The 23,323-nt window shown below is 31.9% G+C and overlaps 2 protein-coding genes and 1 long non-coding RNA gene across 7 annotated transcripts; 2 read left to right on the top strand and 1 right to left on the bottom strand.

Moving 5' to 3' along the window:
* Positions 1-559: 559 nt before the first annotated feature.
* On the bottom strand, positions 560-2,167 carry LOC100810973 (uncharacterized). The gene has a single exon (XM_003544234.5). The coding sequence runs from the start codon at positions 1,683-1,685 to the stop codon at positions 768-770; it is 918 nt and encodes a 305-aa protein (XP_003544282.1). The 5' UTR covers positions 1,686-2,167; the 3' UTR covers positions 560-767.
* A 1,247-nt stretch (positions 2,168-3,414) lies between these two features.
* On the top strand, positions 3,415-9,098 carry LOC100783552 (uncharacterized). Its single transcript, XR_418163.4, has 3 exons — positions 3,415-5,952; positions 7,014-7,245; positions 8,258-9,098. It is a non-coding gene; the product is annotated as an uncharacterized lncRNA (long non-coding RNA).
* Positions 9,099-15,686: 6,588 nt separating this feature from the next.
* LOC100783016 (zinc finger protein CONSTANS-LIKE 9) lies at positions 15,687-23,093 on the top strand. 5 transcript variants are annotated; one of them, XM_014767127.3, is made up of 7 exons: positions 15,687-16,052; positions 16,972-17,027; positions 17,135-17,735; positions 19,204-19,437; positions 20,374-20,675; positions 22,210-22,341; positions 22,482-23,093. In XM_014767127.3, the coding sequence occupies exons 3-6, from the start codon at positions 17,166-17,168 to the stop codon at positions 22,337-22,339; spliced, it is 1,236 nt and encodes a 411-aa protein (XP_014622613.1). In that variant the 5' UTR covers positions 15,687-16,052; positions 16,972-17,027; positions 17,135-17,165; the 3' UTR covers positions 22,340-22,341; positions 22,482-23,093. The 5 variants fall into 5 exon arrangements, with proteins under 5 accessions (XP_014622613.1, XP_014622611.1, XP_006596415.1 ...); XM_014767125.3 differs by having other exon boundaries at positions 15,688-16,052; positions 22,210-22,370; XM_006596352.4 differs by having other exon boundaries at positions 15,688-16,052; positions 16,975-17,027; positions 22,210-23,093.
* The last annotated feature ends 230 nt before the right edge of the window (positions 23,094-23,323 follow it).

The following is a 23,323-nucleotide window of genomic DNA, read 5'->3' as shown; positions in this document are numbered from 1 at the left end:
GTTGGGGTTGAGTGCTATAGGGCATATTTTTAATGTTGGATAGTATATGATGTCAAGGTACCTGTTGTGATTCATAAGATAATATCTACCATTCAACATAAAGAAAGGGTGTATAAAATAAATTATCACATAAACTACATCAATTTCAAATTTTTAGAAAATAATTTGTTCTTCCTTCTAACCTGATGCTGGTATTGTAATTTGACTATGATCATTTCATCAAATGAATGAAACCTATCTTCATTTCAACAAATTTAACCGCATGATGCACATATGAAATCAGGTATGTGATGAAATAGCAGAGAAAGTAATTGGAGAGCAAGTAGAGTTCAGCTGGTTTAATGTTTGCAATGCAAGACATATATGAATATATGATATTGCCACCAATCGACTAAACTTGTTGCATACATCCTTCCTGACAGAGAACAATAGAACATTAGAAACCCTTTTCATTAACACACACTTGGGTTGGCCGAAAATTGTGATGTTCATTGCTATCTACTCATATGGCAGTGGCTCATAAAAATGAAAAAAGTTCATGAACCATAGCATTAAAATAGTTTTTTTTTTCTTTCAAAAAAAAATCTCCCTGCAAATACGAATCATTGTATCCTGATTTCAAATAACCAGGACTACCAATTACTTTGCATAAGCAATATTGGCTTCACAATAGAAGAAATACATCCACCAGAATAAAAAAACACAACTAACTTTACAATCTTGCTACTTTTTGCCCTCAACTATCATAAACTTGCTCTCTCTTCTCTTTACTCAATTTTGTAGGCATAGAGAACGAGGCAGAACTCAAAGGTAGCGATATTCATAGTTGAAAAATACCCAACACTGCCATCATCACTCTCACAACCCTCCACAGCACTGCCTTCTTTCTCACTCTCAGCTTCTGGAGGCCCTGGCTTGAAGATGAAAAGGCCATGCCCTGAGCCTGATCCACTAAACAACCAATCATGCACATCCCAAAACACTTGCACAGGTTGCTTGTTAACCATCACAGTTTGGTTCCCCCTGAACTTCCACTGCAAGTTCTTGACATGGATCAGCACAATCCCATCTATGCTAATCCACATCTCAGGGTCACTAGGACCCCCAGTTGAGCTGTCCACAACAATCTCACTATCTTTTCTCTTCTCATTGAACCGGGCCTTCGTAGAGAAACTTTTCTTGGCTAACACGTTTTCTTTCTTGAGCAACATCATGGCATCAACAAGGGCAGGTCTAGATTTTGTTCTCTTGTAAGCCTTCTTCTTGTAGTCTCCCAACAACAACACAACCTCTTCATCAGACACTAGGGCCACGTAGTAATCGCTGCTCGGCTCGGGGGAGCCGGTGAATTTAGCTGACCGGAGATCCCAATAGAGTTCAACCTGGTTGCCATCAACCTCAAAGGTTTTGTACCCTTTTTTGCTCCAAAAGTGCCAAGGCTTCACGTCAATCTTGCAGCTATATTGCACCTCACCTCCTACACTATCAACCGTGATGTGCAAGGAGTGGTTCATGAGATTTTTGCACCACAAAACCGATACATTCCGCCAAAAGCCCACAACATTGGCTTGGTAAAAACATGTCACGGTGCTTTGTGCAACTTTGCTAGGCAAAGGCTCCTCTGTGATCTTCTCAGGTATAGGTGTTGAGACTGATTGTGCTCTTAGGGAACGATGGAATTGCATTATGTTCTCTCAAATTTTGAAAAGGAATCAAATTTTAATCCCCCCTTTTGTGGCATCAAATGAAAGAAAGCAAAATTTCCATGTTGGTATGTGGGGAAGGAATGGAACTATAGATGACCCTTTGGAGAAGCAATGGCATATCAGTTGAAGGATTCAAGGCTATATATCAACATTAAAAGAGGAAGAGAGAGTAGGTGCTATGACTGATGATGATAATGAGGTTTGACAGCAATGTGAACCTGAAATGGTGATGGTGTTGTTATTTCAAGGAAAAGTTTTTGGGTTGAAAAAGAGAAAAGGGAAGAGAGGGTTGGGGAGAATGTTTGTGTTTTGTTCCTTTGGAGAAAAAGTCTCCATCCAGAGGCTAGAAACAAGATGTGCCCGAAAATCAAGGAACAGAAGGAATGTCCTTTCTATTGAACCATGGTTTTCACAAAAGTTTCAGGTGGAGAGAAAAATGGAAGGTTAGTTAATCGTAATACTTGGTCATACGGCTCGTTCAACTTTTATCTTTCCTAATACTTTTGTCAAGATTTATTTTCTAGCTTTAATTATCACTAAATATAATATTAAATAGGGTAAAATATGTCTTAGTGAAGGTAAAATTTGAAAAATATTAATTTGTTCTCATAAAATTTTTTGTATCAATTTGATCTTGCAAATATAAAATATTTTTATTGGTTCTTGGTGATAATTTCATTAACCGATTCCTTAATGTGAATGTGATTATTAGACTTAATTAGTTAATTAATTTATCTATCTTCCTTTTTAAGCATACTCAAGATACCAGAAACTCAGTATTGTTTCATCTTTTTCCTTATTTTTATCAGAAAATACGAAAAAATTATTCATGAAGTGATGAAAAATTATAATTTGTAGGAATTTTTAACTGCAAGAAATTATTTAATTTATTTATAATCAAACTATAAGTTTAAGTTTGTTAGTCACATTAAATTAGTGTCTAATGAAGTTACCAACAATGACCAACAAAAATATATTTTATTTTTACATGAACTAAATTAATGTAAAAAAACTTTATGAAGACGAAATTAATATTTTTTAAATTTTACATGGACCTAAAATAAATTTTATCCTGTTAAATATTAGACTCATAATTAATCCAAAAAATTGATGTTTATATATGTTAATGTTCTATTGAAGAACCAAAAATTATAATTATAGTGATTCCTAAAAATATTTAATGATAATTATATTTTTCTAATACTTATAATTTTTTTAAACTTATAATTATAAAGTTTGAGATTGAAACATGAGGTAATAATAAAAGGTGTGTTTGATTTCACATTTCCAAAAAGTAATTTTTCACATTTAAGACGAGACTTTTAAAAGAAATAGAAGAAATTTTGAAATTTTATTTTTACAAGTTACTTTTTCTTTTCTTTCCAACATAGTAAAAAAATATAATTATTTATATTTTTTAATATCTTCTTTCTTTTTTTGTCCTATTCATCAACTTTCCAATTAATTAATTTATGCTATAGAACCTAATTATTCTACCTTTAATAAATTTTTCCTTTCAATTAATCTTTTTTCATTATTAATAAAGTTCAAACTCTAGACACTAGTAAGGGAATCAAGTCCCCTACCCCTAAAAAAACAAAAAACTCAAAAAACAACCAAAAACCAAACAGTAAGGATCTTGAGATGAGATGGAGGCTGGGGTGCAAGACCTTGATAGGTAAGGTGTTGCATAGTGCCTAACAAAATTTCAACCGTTCAGATATCATAAATTTTAAATCAATGGTCTAGACTTATTACTCTTTTTTCTATTTTTTTGCGTCACTCTGCTCACGGGTTTGTTTAATCTCCACTCCTTTAGCAATGAATTGTGATTGAATTTGTGTACTGTTATTTCAAACGACCCATGTCCCTTGCACACCTGGTGCTTGATAAAATGACAAAAACAGAATTTTAGCAACATGTTTGCAATATCACCACTTCAACACAATGGCTTGTCAATTTAGCAGGGTTTATAAAGGCAAAAGATACACCAATTTAACTCTGCAATTGCATAGTGTAACATGTCACCTTTGAACAAGAAAAGTATAGCTAGCAAAATAACCAATCTCCATCATCTTAGGCAGCTCCATGCACAGCTCTTCCTCCATTCCCAGCACCGCCACAACCACTGGGTGGCGCTTCTCCTTACCCGATGCACGTGCCTCCTTGCACCCTCAAACTATGCCTGCCACTTTTTTCGTGCTGCGACATTTCCTAATGTACATGCCTTCACCTCCATGCTCAAATATTACTCCCAAATCGGGGGCAACCACACAAGTAGTTTCTCTCTTTATACATATGCAATACTATAATGACATTAAGCCCGATACATCGTTTTATCCGGTCTTGAAAAAATCTGCTGGAAAGGCCAGCAGGCTACTTCATGCCCATCTACTGAAATTGGGACATTGTCACGATCATCGCGTTCGAAATGCAATTATGGGTATCTATGCCAAGTATGGATGTATCGAGCTTGCCAGGAAACTATTTGATGAAATGCCTGATAGAACCACTGCAGATTGGAATGTCATAATCTCTGGATGCTGGAAGTGCGGGGATGAAGAGGAAGCAAGTAGACTATTTTGCATGATGGGCAAGTCAGAAAGGAATCTTATTACTTGAACCACCATGGTTACTGGACATGCAAAGATGAGGAATTCGGAGACTGCAAGGATGTATTTTGATAAGATGCCAGAAAGAAGTGTGGTATCTTGGAATGCAATGCTATCAGGATATTCTCTAAGTGGAGCGGCACAAGAGACTCTAAGATTGTTCAATGACATGCTAAGCTCTGGAAACGAACCAGATCAAACAACATGGGTAACTGTCCTGTCATCTTGCTCGTCTCTTGGTGAGCCTTGCCTTGCCAAGTCAATTGTTAGAAAGCTGGACAAATTGAACTTTCGTTCAAACTATTTTTTCAAGACAGCTCTGCTTAATATGCATACAAAGTGTGGGAACCTTGAGGTGGCTCAAAAGATTTTTGAGCAATTGGGTGTGTATAAGAATTCTGTCACATGGAATGCCATGATTTCTGCTTATGCAAGAGTAGTTGATTTATCTTTGGCAAGAGACCTTTTTAATAAGATACCAGAAAGGAATACTGTCTCCTGGAATTCAATGATTGCTGGCTATGCTTAAAATGGCGAGTCACTAAAGGCAATCAAGCTGTTCAAGGAAATGATCTCTAGTAAAGGTTCAAAACCAGATGAGGTGACTATGGTGAGTGTTTTTTCTGCTTGTGGGCACCTTGGAAGACTAGGTTTAGGCAATTGGGCTGTCAGTATCCTCAATGAAAATCACATCAAGCTTAGCATCTCAGGATACAGTTCTTTGATTTTCATGTACTTAAGATGTGGGAGTATGGAAGATGCTAGAATAATATTTCCAGAAATGGCAACAAGAGATTTAGTTTCCTATAACACATTTGATTTCCGGGCTAGCAGCCCATGGGCATGGAACCAAACCGCATAACATATATCAGTGTGTTGACTGCATGCAGTCATGCAGGATTATTGGAAGAGGGTTGGAAAGTTTTTAAATCAATCAAAGTTCCTGATGTAGACCACTATGCATTATGATTGACATGCTAGGTCAAGTTGGTAAATTTGAAGAAGCTGTGAAATTGATTCAGAGCATGCCAATGGAGCCCCATGCTGGAATTTATGGATCTCTTTTAAATGCTACCAACATCCATAAACGAGTTGAACTTGGGGAACTTGCTGCAGCTAAACTGTTCAAGGTTGAACCACATAATTCTGGCAATTACATGTTGCTTTCTAACATATATGCTTTGGCTGGCAGGTGGAAAGATGTTGACAAAGTTAGGGATAAAATGAGAAAACAGGGAGTGAAAAAAATGACTGCCATGAGCTGGGTAGAGCATAACTCATAAGTTCATTGTGGAAAACTGACCACATGAACAATCAGATATCTATAATTTACTAGCACATCTCAAGGTTAAATTGAGGAGGGCAGGATATGTAATTGATAAAATCTGGTTATTGAGGATGTTGAATAACAAGAAAAGGATTGGGTGTTTACAGTCCAAAGTTGGCTACCTGTTCTGCTTCTAGTCAGTGATACAAGGTCAGTAATAAAAGAATGGGAAAATTTAAGGATGTGTCCAGACCACCATAAAAGCATCAAGGTGATATCTAAGTTACAAGGAAGAAAGATAATTGTCAAGGATAACACCAGATTTCACTGCCTCAGCTAGGTCATGTTGTTCTTGCAAAGATTAATTGTAAGTTGGACGGCATCTATGTTTTGAAAATAAGACTAGACCAGCTTATTTGAATTTGCAGCATTGCAGTTATATATTTATTATGTTTTATGAATTTTTATTCATATCTAGATATGTATCTTGCACTATATCATATAAATTCTTTGAATAATCGAATGACTGTATTGGATACGTATCATATCTCATACATGTAATGTACTTGTGCATCATAGGCCATAACTGTTGGGAAATTGTGACCATACTAGGTGTGATGGACATTCTAACAATGGAACAGTCAATGAATTTGCATCTTCCAAGGAATGAGTTCTTTTTGTCAATTATTATATAGTTTTGATATAGATGTTTTATTTGTAGAAGCCATGCCATGACTATTCCTAAGATGTTTCTCTTCAACTGCTTTTTTTGGCTAAATCACTTTTAAATTTTGTGATAGATTTATAATTCATCTTCTAAATGACTATTACTGTATTACGCATTTGAAACTGATTTGGTTTCATTCTGCCTGTATGTTGTCTCTTGGTCTAAACTGTATTTTGGTTTCACAGAGCTTTCAGCTTTCCTGATTTATTGGTAGCTTGAACTCAAAGCAGGAACAGCTGACCTTGCTTGATATTTTCTAGGGCTGATGATAAATGAAAATAAAGCAAAATGTCCCAGTCTGTATTTTACATATTTTTGGTTGGGTTACTGTTGTAATTTTAACTACAGTTATACTCAGTTCCACATTTCAAAGTACCAAGATGCTTCTTCTTTCATGAGTGTTGACTGTTATCTCAAATTTTGGTCCATAGGCTTTGATGATAAGTGAAATGAAATGATGAGTGTTTTGCAAAGGATATGAATATTGCCCTTGCTTATTTACATGGATAATGACATAACGATGTGCTTGCAAAAGCACAATAGCCTTGCAACTTACATACATTGATGGTTACATGTTAACTACAGGGCAATTATATATATGATTCTGCCAACTTTTATCTTTTTACTGAAATATGTTCCACAATCCTTAGCTTTCCTTATTATTTTCTCATCTAATTACGTAGTCTCTCATGATGAGTCAGCAGTTGTACTGTCCTGGAAAAGAAAGTTTATGGAATATGCGAAGATGATAATCTATATGATGACTTAATCATGGATGAAGTGGATCTAGAACTTGAGAACTAAAAGGAACTTTTTGGGATGGCTCTCAGCCACTCTGAAGAGCTTTTTGACAATGGTGGAATTGATTGCTTATTTGAGACAGAGGATGCTAGTGCTGGTGATTCCCAATGTCAGGGTGTTGCTGCTGCTGAGGTACTCAAATCTCACCATCCTTTCCCGTGATTAGATTGTTTTTTCTATTATTGTTATTGGAGCATCATCTGTTATATTCCATATAACTGAGCCATGTTTTTTGTTGTTGAGCTGTGCATCTATGAATTTTTATGTGATTAAACTTTTTCATTTTACGATGATCCTTTAGCCTGTTAAGTGAATATTATTTCTTGTTATCACCCTGATGATCTGGTGATAATGAACATCTTAATTTGTATGTTTAGAACAATTTATATATAAGGCCTATACCTCAATCCCAATAGGATTTTCTCACTATCTAAATTTCTTTAAAATGCTATATTAAAATTTCATCTTGAATCAGTAAAAAAAAAAAGTTTCAAAATTTTGTCCCAAAATTGAAAAGGAACATTGTTTTCAAATAATAAACTTGACCTAAATTTAAAAGAAAAAAAACTACAATAAATATTAAAAATAAGATAACAGACAAAAAAGTATAGTTTAGCCTTTTGAAAACAGCACGTACTCATATAAGTATGCTTGGTTTAGTTTATAATATGATAACAGACAAAAAATTACAAATATCACTTTTTTCTAATTTTTAAGAAGCTTTTAAATTATTTATTTAGTTTTAAATAAATCTCAAATAAAAATGGATCAATGTATAAATAAAAACGTACCATTACTAGTAGTTATATAATGAAACTAAGCAAATATAAGATGACATTGACATATCTGTGTAGCGTAGTTTTATTGATTTTTAAGATTTTTTGATATATTTTTTTTCATTTTTGTCTGATATTGATAAGGACAGAAGTGGAGTTTCACTCTACTGTACCCTGGTTTTGCAGTTGGGCAGCTTGATTTGCAACTATCTTTCATCATTTTTTAAGCTATTTTTCATCGACTTCAGTACAGACTAGAAAGTGAAAGTTGCAATTCATACAAATTTTTTAGACGATAAGCCTCTTGCATTTGTTTGGTATTTTAAAATTTTCCTCATCTGTTACTAACATTTATTTTTGGTGATTAGGGCCCTTACAATAGAGGTGACAAAATCCACTACTCGATTCAATGCATGCCATTTCGATGCGGGTCACGAACTATGGAATGTTGGGTCAAAAAGTTTGAATTTAATTTCGACCTCTAAAATAAAACTTAAATCCTATAAAAATCTTTTTTTAGGACTTTTGTCGCATTTTTGCAGCCAATGTTGCATTGAGCCATTATCAAATTGAACTAAAAGGAGTCATTTAATTTTTAACTTGAAACTTAAGTTCAAACTCTACATTTTATTACACAGATTCAAGCAATCTCAGCTATCCCAATCCATTTTGCTATCTATATCATTCTTGTCAGCCGTCCCATTTTCTTTTTCAGTATATCATTGATATAAAATATTTATCAATTTTATTAACGATTAATTTTTGTAAAAAAATGTCTATAGCAACTATCGTCTCTTCTAGAAAAAACCCAATCTGAAAAAATTCTATGCTAATGGATTTCAAACTTATGCAAAATACTTTTCTATTTCTAAAAGGTCCAGTATACACTTTAGGATATGAAACAGCGTGAAATTAAACTATTCAACAAGCAACCTAGTACGGCTGAAAAGTTGATAAATTTAATGGATACGTAAAAGATATTCTTTTTCTTCCATCACTTTGACATGTATGATTTTTTTCTTCTGAAATTTCATTATTTATGATATTTTCAAATTGATTATTTTTTATATATCAAAATGATTGATATTTTTATTGAAATATCTATGTTTACTTATATTTTTTCTGTTCACCGTTATTAAAACAGAGACTTTATTTTAAAGATTTGAATTTAGTTATGTTTTAGTTACTAAAGACTAAAGAGAGAACTTGCGGGAGAATACAAAGATCCATATATATATATATATATATATATATATATATATATATATATATATATATATATATATGATGAAATTAAATTAGTTGGTATATTAATTTGTGGTTACTTTTGTGTGGCGATAATGCAATGAGATAAGCTTTGTTTGTGAAGGACAGTGAGTGATGTGACAAATGGTGTCTGTAAGGTGGGGCATGTCCTGTAGATACCCTTCCATATCAGACATATTAATGGGGAGCACAGAGTATAGTAGTGTCACTGACTGAGAAAACTCAACTGGGTAATGTATTCAAGTTGAATTCAACAATTATAATTAGGTTTTTCTGTTGTGTAGGTTTATTTCCCAGCCTTGCAATCCAAGCAGACTAAATTATCAACATTTTTTAATCTGTGCTATTATATAATATATCTCTTTTGGTGCATTAATTTACCATAGAATAGATCTATCCTTGTACATAATATTGATGATATTGATTGTTGACTATGATTATTTTCTAGAACTGGCAGTTTAAGTGTAATTTTCACGCATGTTGCTGAAGGCTGAAGCATGGTACTATTGCTAGTTAGCTACAGGTGACTGTTAGGTGATGTTTGTCAAATTTTGAAAAGCAGTTTGGGCCCTCTTGTAGTTTAGTTTAGCCCATTTTTTTTTATTCTTTTTTCAAAAAAGATTCTTTTAGATTATTTGTATGTCGTCTAATCATGTGCAAAATCTTCAGTGCACTTTAGTCAGCATGTTTTTTACAACACACTTTCACTGTTTCACGTATGCATGCTAATGCTATTTTATTATCAAATGTGATTATTAGTTTTAAATCCTTTGAGTTTTATGATTGCCTCTCTTTTCTGTTCTCTTGATTTGTAGGATAGTTTTTCCATGGTAGACTAATGGCCATTTACTTGGATTAGGATTGATTTATATTGGACTAAATTATAGTTTTGTTCATTCTTTAATTCTTAATATGTGATTTTAATTTTGTTTATGTTTTTTCAATTTTTAAAATTTTGCAATTTTGATTCAATTATCAATTTTGCATATATTTATTTTTTTTATTTTTTACATTTCAGACAATTGAATTATTTTTTATGACACTTTGAGTGAATATATTAGGTCAAAAATTTAATTGGACTAAAATAAAAGAAATGAAATTGAGGATGAACTAAAATTATGAATTTTTTAAATAAAAGAATCAAAATTCTTTTCCTAGAAGGAAAACTAAAACCGCATATAAAAAATTTAAGGAAGAACAAAATTACAATTTGATCTTTATATTTTAATACAATCGTTTGTTGAAAATTATGCAAAATTTTCTATAATCAGATTTATAAGAAACAAAATATATGCAGAATATTTGGATACACCTAATTCATCTCGAAGTTTGATCAATTAAGTTGACGTCTCGAGACTCTATTGCACATTGTAAAGAAAACATTCTAAACAAGTGTTTACATGTACTTACTCAACTCATAAAATAGAAAATTATAATTAATCGTTTACAAATATTCACTCAACTCATGACCTGTTATACCTAGAAAATATTAAAATAAATATTTTTTCTTTTTTTTTTTCAAAGTTGAAATATTTATGAAGGGGAATAGATAACGTGGTTATACAATTTCTCTTTCATTTATTTAGCTTTACAGTATCTTTATTTAACAATTTTACTATTTCCAACATTGTTTGTTTTATATTTTAAATTACATTTTTTTACCATCAAACGTCGGGAACACATGGTATGAGTTGTTTTAATTTAATTACTGATTTTAAATTTGAGTCTTTTATATATACTTACATTAAACATTTGAAGAATTTTTTTTGTCACAGATAGTGATAAATATCTTATTTGAACAAAAATGTCTTTCATGAATATATGTGACCTCATAAAAAAATTTAACATTACGTTAAAATGTAATTATAATATTTATTTCAAAATTTCAAGTTTTATATAAAATTATACATATGTATTTTAAAATGTAATTATGGATATTTATAAAAAGTATTATACTGTTTATTTTTTCCCATTATTTTTATAGAAAATTTTCATAGTTTTTATCTTTTAATTTTATCAATCTAAATATTACAATTTTTTTTTGTTTTAGTCTATTTCCTGCTCACCTTCTCTCTTGTCAAACTCCTCTCTTTCTCTCCCTCCCATCTTTTTAGTGGTTGTTAGAGTATATGATTTGTTAAGAAGTTAATTAAATGTGGTTAGTCCATTAGGATTTATAAATATAAGCATTTGTAATTCATTTTGATAGTCTTTTATCAATCAATCAATACAATGAAATGTCTATACAAAGTCTTCTTTCATTCTTTGAGCTCTATGAACTTTGGCCTCATCAACTTAGGGATCACTTACATCTCTTCACATATTTTTGATATGGTATTAGAGCTCTCTTATGAACGGAACATGATAACACTTAATTTGAAAGCATCTTTTAAAATAAAAAACAGCCAAACATAACATTAATTTGATTAGAAAGTAGTCAAACATCATAAATACTATTGAAACCGATCATTCATTTATTTGGAGCAGAAACGTGATTTCGGCTTCAAACAGAACACGTTCACTGTTGACTTTACCCTCCGTTACTGTTCAGCTCGTAGTACCCTTCTTAAAGGTTAAACTACAACTTTTTGGAAAAAAAAAAACGATGTTGACTTTATATAGTTTGAAAATTAGGATTTATACGTGTATAGAAACTACATTAATTTTTTACATTTTGGAATAGATTTATCTCTCAGTGCCACCAGAAGATTAAGACAACATAAAAAAATTAAGATTATTTTGATTTTTTATTTTCATGCTCTTATAAAGTACCTTTTTTCTTCTTTTTTTTCTTTTCTTTTTACGGGCTATTAAGTATGTTTCCATTTTTTAAAAAAGTTAATCTCTTAAAATCAGAGTTGAAATTAGGATTTATATGGAAAATATATAATATAATTAAAAAAAAACTCCGTTACTTACTTTTAATTTTTTAAAGAAATTAATTTTCAGTATCACTGAAAAATGTTTTTAGTTCGCCAAAAAAATATTAGGATTGACTTTTTTATTTCATATTTTTATAAAGTATTTTTTTCATTTTTCTTTACGGGCTATAAAGTTTTTTTTTTCATTTCTTAAACGTGAAACTAATTTTTATTTGAATGTCTAGTTTCTCGACGTTAAGTATTAGGTATTTTTTTAAGTAAAATTCGACTTCTTGAGCTACGTATAGAGTTTGCTCGCCAAGCAATAGCCAACTTTCGGTTGGATTAAAAATTCGGTAACCTAATTTTTTTTTTGTCAACTAGTTGAACATGTTTAAAAATTTTCTTTTATTAATCTCAGCTGAGATATTTTGATTTGGATAAAGTTTAAGAAGATAAGTAAATTTTAAATTAATTAGAACAAAAAAACTTGATATATTTATTATTAAACCAATATGTCAGCCTATTTTAAATTAATTTAGCTAATTTTAAGGGGTTGATTGAGTAGAGAATGATAAATCCCACATCTTGCCAATTCAAATACCCCTCTTTAATACAAAGTAAATGTAAGTTTTAGACCATCTTTAAATTCAAAGCCTTTAAATTGAGGTGATATTAAAGTGATCATTGATCAGGCTGAGGCGAGCATAAGTAATTTTTAGATCTAAATTATCTTATATGATCAAAATAGTTGAATTTGATTAATTTTGGAATAATTTTAGTTGGCGATGGGACCCAATCTAACCTAATCGAATTTATATTGTATTAGGTTGGGTAATTATAAGGTTTATTATTAAAATAATTAGGAAATTAAAGAAGACAAGAAAAAGCAAAAAATCTATAAATTATTTCTTATATATATATATATATATATTGAATATTATATTAATTTTTAAAAATTCTTTATTTTTTGCTAGGCCGAATCAGGACATGGGATTATTGAACCCAATACTTGACTCAATTCAATTGAGTTAACAAAAATTTAACCTGAAAAATCTGCAAACTCAACCAAACCCCATTGTTTTTTTTTGGTCAACTCAAGTTGGGTTGGTCCGTTGATATACCATGATCAACCTTTTGGTGATATTTCTTTATCCTAAATTTTCTTTCACAAAAAGAAAAAATAATTTAGCTTTTGTTTGATTAATATTTTTCTGAACCGACAAACTGGTCCCTTTAGCTGGATGCTAGTTTGAATTTTTCATGCAAATATTAAACAAGGCATTTTTTTATTTATAAGAAACAAGGCAAATGTCGAGAGAGTTTCCTAATGGTGATATATTTGATTGATAGTTTCATAATCATACACATTAATTTTGATGGGGGTAATCGTGGGATTCCTACTTTCTGGTTATAGTATATTTAAGTGGGGGAGCATCATCTAAATATTATGTAGCCATATAGGCTTGGGATTTTTATTCATGCTTGTATTTTGGAGTGGTATTTCTTGTACCATTTCCTTATGATGATATCTTTTTGGCTGATAAAAAAAAAGTATACACATTATTTAGAATTCATCAAAAACCAGTTGGGTTACTCTTTCTAATTTGTATTGATTTATACCAAATAATTTTAATTTAAAATAATAATGTAAATACAACAAAAAGAATGTGTTTTTCTCCATTATTTTCTTTAATATAATTTGGAAGTAATATTAAAGTTGCATTATACTTATACTTCCATCGTCCACTCCATTCCATGTTCAGTTTTATCTAAAAACAATTATGAATTAATTTACTTAATTACACAGTTGAATATGAAAATCAGTATATTATCCACAATTTTATGTACATATTTTCAATAAAATAATATGCTAATAATTATTTTGAAGATACTAATTAAAAATAAAAATATTAATTTTTGATGAAAAGATTATTGCATAAAGTCATTTAATATTTATTTTAAAACTATTAAAAATTTTATTTGAAATATATTATATACTTCATAATAAAATAATTAAAATATGGTTTAAATAGAATCTTTTACTTATAGTTAATTAACTGAAAATTATAAAAAAAGATTACACTAATAATCCATCTTAATTAAATTCTTAAAATTTATCCTAAACATATTACATCTGTTCTATGATAAGTGTCTTTCTAAGTTTATTTATACAAATCAAGAAAGAGTAAGACAATTTTATAGAATTGATGTTTTTCATAGGAAACAATATAACAATACAACAACAGTCTAAAAACTATGTTATTTTGTCTAAAAAAGAAGAAGCTACTATGTTATCGAGGACATAAAAAATAAAAATAATTAATATTATATTAAAATTTAAAATTAAATTTTTTTTCTTCTAATATTGACACTTAAGAAATTGAGAAAATAATTATTTTTATTCATAAGAATAAGAAACATGTATTAGTGAATTTATAACAATTTATATCGATATACTGAGATAAACTCTTCGACAGAAAAAAATATAAATTATAATTAATTAATGATGTGCATAAGTTTTAAAATTAGTATTTATTTCGTCGATGATTACAAGATCTTTTCTTAAAATTTATTTGTTTCTTTTTATTAGATTTTTTTTAATTTTTAGATACATTAATTATATTATTTTCTTTATATATTTTTATTTAATTATTATCTCTTCAAACTTTAATGAGAATGAATTAAGTGGATATAGATAAGAAAAAAATGGTTTTAAAATGATGGTATAAATAATTGAGAGATTTAAGAAAAATAATTATTTTTTTAGAGACTTGAATTAATTAAAAATGTATTATAAGCAGGGCTGGAGAAATTAGTAATTAACAAGTGATTGGTGTGAGAATACGAAATAAACAGTGCAGTGAAGGGGCATCTAGAAAACAATTCCACAGAAACTCATAAAAGCTGAGTGTGAAAAGGCAACAGAAAAAGCGAACCAGATTGTGAAAAAAGGGGTCACAAAATAACCTTCTATCTGTCCACCTCATCCAACATGTGACGCACTTTTTAGCAAAAAGTTCATTCTCGGTACGACAACTAATAATGCTTTTTTAGCATTTAACACAATAAAATATGCCACCATACCCTAAAGCGTAGGAGAGAGAAAAATCCATGTTGTTAGGCAAACAAACAAATCAGCAAAATGGGTACCACTTCTTCGGTTCTTCTACTATGGTGGTAAAATCAATAGTTAACATGTGATAAGAATGTCTCTTGTTTAACTAAGTAATTTGGATATTGTTTAGTAGAGTGAAAAAAATGGAAAAAAGAGAGTAAAATAAGATATTTTTTTGAATTAAATTTGAAAATAAAATTGTGAATCTCATCTTATATTACTTTCTATTTCTTTTATGTTTTTCTTTTTTCATCAAAATAATAGTCTTAGAATTTGAATCTTAATTTTGAATATAAAATAAATTATATTTAAAAATATATTTATCTAACAATTTTCTACAAATATTAATCACCCTTCTTATTGGAATTAATTGTATTAATATTTTGATTAAAAAAATAGTTATTTTTATGGGGTGGACCAATAAAGAAAAAAAAGGTGATGTGGTCTAATAAGCTTTTGCATTCACTAGGGAAAAAGACATGGCCCCACTTGCCATTGCATACCAAGTTTTTTTACTCTTTTGTTATGCACTTTCTATTATCAATCTAAAATCTAACACTTTTTCTCTTCTTTCCATTGCTCATGTCACATTACCTACAACATTGCATTATTCTCTTCTCACACTTACACCTACACCTACACCAACCCTCCCATCATATCTAATCTAAATTCTACCTATTCCTATCTATCTGAACAGAGCAGAGGAGAGAGAGAGAGATACACAGTCACACACACAACACAAAACACAAAGGGTCTGTGTTTGTTCTTCTGAAAAGTCCAGCTTTCTCCACCACCTCTCTAGGGTTCCTTTGCTTTCAATTTTTGCTTAAAAATATTATTTTTATAGTTTTTCTGAAAAAAGCAACAGACCCCTTTTCCTTACCGATCTTGTCCTCTCTCTGTATTTCTTGCCGTATGGTAATTTTCTTGCCTTCTGATCTCTCTCTCCTTCCTCCCTGTTGCATCTTTCGTACAAATACATGCCTTCTTTTTTGTTTTTTTAATATTAAAAAGGTGTTTTTTTTTCTTTTACAAAGTTCATGTTTTTCTGGGGGTGAAGACTTTTCTGGGAGATTCAGATAAGGAAAAGTTGAGAATTTTGATTTAGGGGTAATTGGATGTGATTAGATTTGTTGTTGTTTCTGCTTCATCTTTTGTTCTCTTCTTTGGGTTTATTTGATGATGTGTTTGCAGATGTTTCTGACATTTTGTTTGTTGAGAATTGATCTGTTATTCGTAATTAATTCGCATTAAATTCGAGTTAAATTTTTTTTAGTGAATTTTCTACTACGGTTCTCTTATGATGGAAATGCATTTTTTATTAACTGAAAATAGAAGTCTGGTTGGTTCCTTTGTCTGAAAAATGATAATTCAGTTGTATAAAATTATTTTTTTTTACTCTTATTTTCCAAATCTAAACTCGTATTTCCCTTTGGAAATTCTTCTCAAAGTATTATCATGAGCTAATGTAGTCATAATTATTTATAATTTAATTTAAATTTATCTTTTATCATTCTTCTTTAGATAGAATTGTGTGCTGTTTTGTGTATTTTCTTGTTGCTGTGACATAGTTTTGTGAGTTTGGTTGTCGAACAATTTGTTTATTTTTTTTTCTTCTTTTAGTTGGCTCTCTAATCTACACTGTTTGATCTTGGCTGCATGTTTTCAATTCATACTGTTTCATCCCAGTTCGATAAATTACTAGTCATGGCATGACATCTATACATTGTTCATAGTTTGCATTAGAATTCCCTTTTCATTTTTCTTTTCTCTAGTCTTCATATTACTAAGTAGGTATAAATTCTTGTCAAAATGCTTACTTATTATCTCTTTGCAGCAGCTGAATTTGCAGAACTGAACTAAAGCTTCCTTCATCATATTGTCCAACAGCTTGTAAGTTCTACAACCGAGCTCAGTTCAGTTTCAATAACTTAAGATAAGAAGGAACTTCTGTTGTAGTTTGTATAGATATAATTAATAACAGGGAATTGTTCATTTAGATTCAGGAGCAAAAGTAGAGGCAGTTTAAAGATGGGTTACTTATGTGATTTTTGTGGAGACCAGAGGTCCCTGGTGTACTGCCGCTCTGATGCTGCGTGCTTATGTTTGTCGTGTGATCGAAATGTTCATTCTGCTAATGCCCTTTCTAGGCGTCATTCGAGAACCCTTGTATGCGAGAGATGCAATTCGCAACCTGCATTTGTGAGGTGTGTTGATGAGAAGATTTCACTTTGTCAGAACTGTGATTGGTTGGGTCATGGTACCTCACCATCTTCTTCGACACACAAGAGGCAATCAATCAATTGCTACTCTGGCTGCCCTTCAGCTGCAGAATTTTCTTCAATATGGTCCTTTTTCTTAGACATCCCTTCTATGGGTGAAGCATGTGAGCAGGAACTAGGTTTGATGAGCATTAATGAGAACAGCAATAAGAATGCTTGGGCTTCTCCAGAAGGGCAGAATGTGTCTGGTTCAGCTGAAGTGACTGATCTACCCAGCAAGGGTAAATCTTGGGCTGGCACATCTTCAGTACCTGAGTCAAGCTCAGAACCTCGTATTCTAGACCAGCCGCCTGGACCTGCCAATGAATGTATGCCCAAGGTATAGCCTCATGTTTTCATTTTTGTCCCAAATGTATAACTGTACTGGATTTGTTGGGCATTCTAGCAACTGCAGGCCGAACAAAATTGCTAGGTTGCAAGAAATGAATTCTTTGTGTAAATTTATTTGATGGTTTGTTTTTTCCCCCTTATAGAAGCAACAAAATTATAGTAAAAACCTATGAAGCACCAGTACTTCAATTTGCTTCAAATATTTGTATCTGATGCTCTCTGATACTTACCAATACATATCTTGGTATTGTGAAGTATCAAACCTTTAAAAAAGTTATGAAAATCCTATACAGCTACATATGAAACATAGAAGCATTGTCCCTTGATGAACACAAAATAGAAATTGTCCTCTTTATGGATAATTTCAAGAAAGTAATGAGATTGATACTATTCCTATTATGATAACAATGATTTATAATTTTTATTTTGTTTTTGTAACGTGCAAGAATTTTGTTCTTAATTTGAATTTCCAGAATTGCAATTATATATTTATTATGTTTTATGAATTTTTATACATATCTACTAGATATGTATGTGATATATGTAATGTATCTATTTATAATAGGCAAAACTATTGGAAAATCATAACCGTACTAGGTGTGATGGAGATGAACATTCTAATAATGAAACAGTGTATGAAATTGTATGCTTGCAAGGAATGAGTTCTTTTTGTCAATTATTATATGGTTTTGATATAGATGTTTTATTTGTAGAAGCCATGACATTAATAGCAAAACTATCTGGTAATCATTCGTAAGTAGTTTCTCATCAACTGCCGTTTTTTTGGCTAAATCATTTTTATATAGTGTGATTGATTTATAATTCATTTTCTAAATGACTATTACAGCATTCAAAACAGATTTGCTTTGATTTTGCCTGTATGTTATTTCTTGGTCAAAATTATAATTTAGTTTCATAGAACTTTCAGCTTTCCTGATTTATTGGTACCTTGAACTCAAAGCAGGAACAACTGACCTTGCTTGATACTTTCTATCTTTTAGATACCTTCAATGCATGTGACAGTAGCCAATTTAATTTGAAAAGATTTTATTTGGCCTTTGGGGGGGGGGAACAAGTTTAGGGCTGATGATAATTGAAAATAAGTGAAAAGAAATGGTGAGTGGTTTGCAAAGGATATGAATATTGTCCTTGTAGCTTATTTACATGGATAATTGCACCTTATCTACAAGGGTTGGGCATCTGTATATTTTCTCTCTTCACTACTCTTAATCAGTTTAACATTTTGACCTATGCAACTTGATGACAGTATATGGCAATGACATAATGATGTGCTTGCAAAAACACAATGACCTTATAGCTTACATGTTAACTACAGGGCCATTATCTATGATTCTGCCAACTTTTATCTTCTTACTGAAATAAGTTACTCTACCATTAGTTTTCTATATTATTGTTTCATCTAATTACTTAGTTAATCTCTCATGATGAATCTGCAGTTGTACTGTCCTGGGAAGAAAGTTTCTGGAATATATGAAGATGATGATCTATATGATGATTTCATCATGGATGAAGTGGATCTACAACTTGAGAACTACGAGGAACTTTTTGGGATGGCTCTCAGTCACTCTGAAGAGCTTTTTGAAAATGGTGGAATTAATAGCTTATTTGAGACAAAGGACATGTCTGCTAGTGCTGGTGATTCCCATTGTCAGGGTGCTGTTGCTGCTGAGGTACTCAAATCTCACCATCCTTTCCTGTGATAAGATTGATTTTTCTATTATTATTATTATTATTGGAGCATCATCTATTCCATATAACTGAGCCATGTTTTTTGTTGTTGAGATGTGCATCTATGAATTTTAATGTGATTAAATTTTACACTTTACAATGATCTTTTAGCCTGTTCACTTGTGTCCCTTGTTATCTCCCTGATGATCTGGTGATAATGAATATCTTAATTTGTATGATAGAACGAAACGATTTATATATAGGGCTTACACCTCAATCTCAACAGGATTTTCCCACTACCTAAATTTCTTTTAAATGCTATATCAAGTACCTTCCTAATTGAGTAAGCCCAAGCTTTATTATCTTAATGATTTGAAGGGGAAGGAAGATGGTGAGGTTGGCTACATGAATAACATGACGTCATTCGACCCGGTTAGGGATAAAATTTTCAGAGATATTATTTATCATGAGATTCCTATTAACAGCTTTCTCCAAAGTCCTTCTTGGTCTCTCCTCCCCACCTCCTTCATAGGACTAAAAAACAATGAAATCTGCTCTCCTCATCGGTGCTTCCAGTGACCTTTATCATCAAAAAATTGTTATCATCATATTGTAAACTATATAGTTCATCTGTAATATGTACAAACTGATAACATCCAAAGTGCTGATGTTTAGTCCTGATTGCCTGGACTCCATTTTGCAAAATTGTAACACCAGCAATAATAAAAAATATAAATGTGTGTTTTTTTTTAGGTAGAATATATCTGTGTATTTCAATTCCTTAAATCTCTTTTATTTATTTGAAGCTTTACTTATATTTTGTTCTCCCACTTATGGGGCATACATTTAAGTTTGAGTGATGGGATTTTTTTTTTTTTTTGTGGGATCTGAGTTAAATGTTTTTGCATCATATCTAAACTTTTCTTTCTATTTTCTAGGGATCGTCTGCTGAGTTGGTCAATGCTATCCAACCAGCATGCAGCAATGCAGCATCTGCAGACTCAATGATGAGTACAAAAACTGAACCAATTGTTTGTTTTACGGCAAGGCAATCTCTATCAAACATTTCTTTCTCTGGTGTTACCAAAGATAGTGTTGGTGACTATCAAGATTGTGGTGCTTCTTCAATGCTTCTCATGGGAGAGCCTCCCTGGTGTCCTCCTTGCCCTGAGAGTTCTCTGCATTCTGCTAACCGCAGCAATGCTGTCATGCGCTATAAGGAAAAGAAGAAGACCCGGAAGTACGTTAGTTGTAATGATTTTATTTATAGTTATTGGTGTTGATTCCATATTACTGTTGTTTCTTTGTTGACATGAAAGTAGTGGGAGGCCACAATCCAATGTCTTTGTTCTGGTCTCAAGATGGGACTATTAATCTTACAACAACAATAGCAACTGAGCCTTATCCTATTAGGTGAAGCCTCTATACAGAAACAGCTTGGAAGAGGGAGGGGGAATCCTCAATTTTTCTTTCTTTTTTTTTAAGTTGTATATGTAGATTGTAGCTTTTTATATAGATTATAAAAAATCTATGGCCTTGTATCCCAGTGTCTCACTGCCACTAATACAATTATGCAGAAAGTTTTGTCCATTTTTGCCCTCCTAGATGTTTTCTGAACCTGTCCTTGTCTCTATTGATCATCTCTCAGGTGACCAAACTACCTTAGCCAAGTTTTATCATCTTGTCCTCAATAGGTGATGGTCCGACTTTCTCAGTTTCATTTGTTCCTAAATCTTTATTGTATTTCCACTCATCCAACTGAACATCCTCATGTCCAGGACACATTATTTTTTTGGCTCTTGTTGGCACCTCATACCTAACACTCATTGCCATAGAGCATTGATTTTATCATCTCATTGACCAACTTGATAAACCAAGTTATACCTTTCTCTTCACTCTTACAGTTTCCAGTTCACTGAAATGATAAGGTAGTGATGAACAAAATAGGTATCAAGATTTTCTTAGAATTTGGGTTTGGAGCCTAACTCAACCCCACAAAATTGGCTTGTAAGGTGATGACAGGTGAGGACGGTCCAAGCTATGAGCTCTAATTAGGTCACATTTCTAGTCAATGTGGAACTAAACCACCACCCTCGAGGTTGCAAATTTTCAATTAAGGCAGCTCTTTAAGAGGTTGCAACTAAGGCGGGCTAAGGGTGACTGCAATTAAGGCAGCTTTCCAACACTCCTCACACCCAGTGCTACTGACCTGCAGCAATGCAAATGTAGGTGGCCCAACAATGGATCTAGGATTAGTTTTGATGCCATCATAAAATTTTGGTTTGAGGCCTAACTCAATCCCACAAAACCAGCTTGTAAGATTGACTATTTAAGCCATATCTATAGTTGATGTGGAACTAAACCACCACACTTGAGGCTGCAATTAAGGAAGCTCCCAAACAGGCTGCAACTAAGGCAGGCTAGGGTTGACCGTAATTAAGGTGGCTTTCCAACAGATTTCAACCAATAAAATCCCACTAGTTATGCAAATGGTTGTTGTTTCCAAGCTCCCACTGTAGTGCATTTGTGTATGTATGTACCACACGTGATGTGGTGTTAGATCAATGAATGGAATGAATGCATAACATGCTATCATTGAACACCATATGATCTTCCAATTAAGGATATCCTGTCATAAGTTCGTTAGTTTGGGTTGCTATCTTTGTTGCTGAGCAATATAACTACTTGCTAATTATTGGATATGATTTGTTTCTAAATTTTATAACTTATTTGCTTTGCTGGTGATTTAACATCAATTGTGGTTATCTTATTAGGTTCGAGAAGAAAGTAAGGTATGCCTCTCGCAAGGCTAGGGCTGATGTCAGAAAGCGTGTGAAGGGTCGATTTGTCAAAGCCGGTGATGTCTATGACTATGACCCTTTGAACCAAACCAGAAGCTGCTGAGTGTACAACTTTTAACCGTGTTCTATAAAAGGAAAGAATCACTCTATAGTTGCAAAAGAAAAGTAACTCTTACCTGAAAAAATGGATGAAATTTGATGCATTCTTTCTCCATGCAATGACAAGGTGTCTGATTTTATGACAGGGGCATAAATTTTCTTCAAGGGGAAGAAGGTTGTAAGCAGGCCCTTGTCCAATGAAATTGACAGTGTAAAAGCTCAGGAGCAGATTGTGTGTCCTTCACTGCAATGGACAATCCCAGTTGCAATTTCAGCTGACATGACAGCAGCATCACAAACTGCCCCCTTCATGCAATGTGTCATGAATTTTGGTTGCCTTTCTGTTTAACTTGGCAAATCCTGCTTCTTAATTCTAATCTAATGCAAAATTCTTTTTAAGCCCTTTAGCCTTGATTTTGCTCATAGTTTGTCATATTTTATGTCAACTCCTCACTGATCCTAAGTCACATATACAAGTGCCTATGATGGCATGATAAGTGGCTCAATTTGATAAGTTCTAGACAATCTTCTACACTGTTGTAGGCTGTAATATTTTGTCCCTCTCTCCTTGCCATGTATAGTGCAGAATATACATAAATGCAGTTAGAGGCGTAATGGCCCAACAGTTTCTTAGGTATGACAAATTGTAAATTCGAAGGTTATTTATGTATAGAATAGGATGCTGCTATTTATTTTGATGACACGAAACATTCTATATTTTGGACATGTGTCATGTATCCATAAAAATTTTGTTTGTATTTTATTTGAGTTCAATTACATGGCGAATTTACTTGAATTGTAATTGTAAGTCACTTCTAAAAAAAAAAAAAGAAACCCTATTACTGAAGAACCTTGTGCATTGTGTAGAAGAAATCGATGAGTAAAAGATGTTGTGTAAATTTCTCGAGTTTTTTTTTCTCAACTTCATTCAATTTTTGTTATCATTTTTATAATCTGTATTATTTCTCTAACGTATTCCGAGATAAAT

This window comes from Glycine max, chromosome 14 (genome assembly GCF_000004515.6).
Source record: "Glycine max cultivar Williams 82 chromosome 14, Glycine_max_v4.0, whole genome shotgun sequence".
Lineage (NCBI taxonomy): Eukaryota > Viridiplantae > Streptophyta > Magnoliopsida > Fabales > Fabaceae > Glycine > Glycine max.
This window is presented reverse-complemented; position numbering and strand designations above follow the sequence as displayed.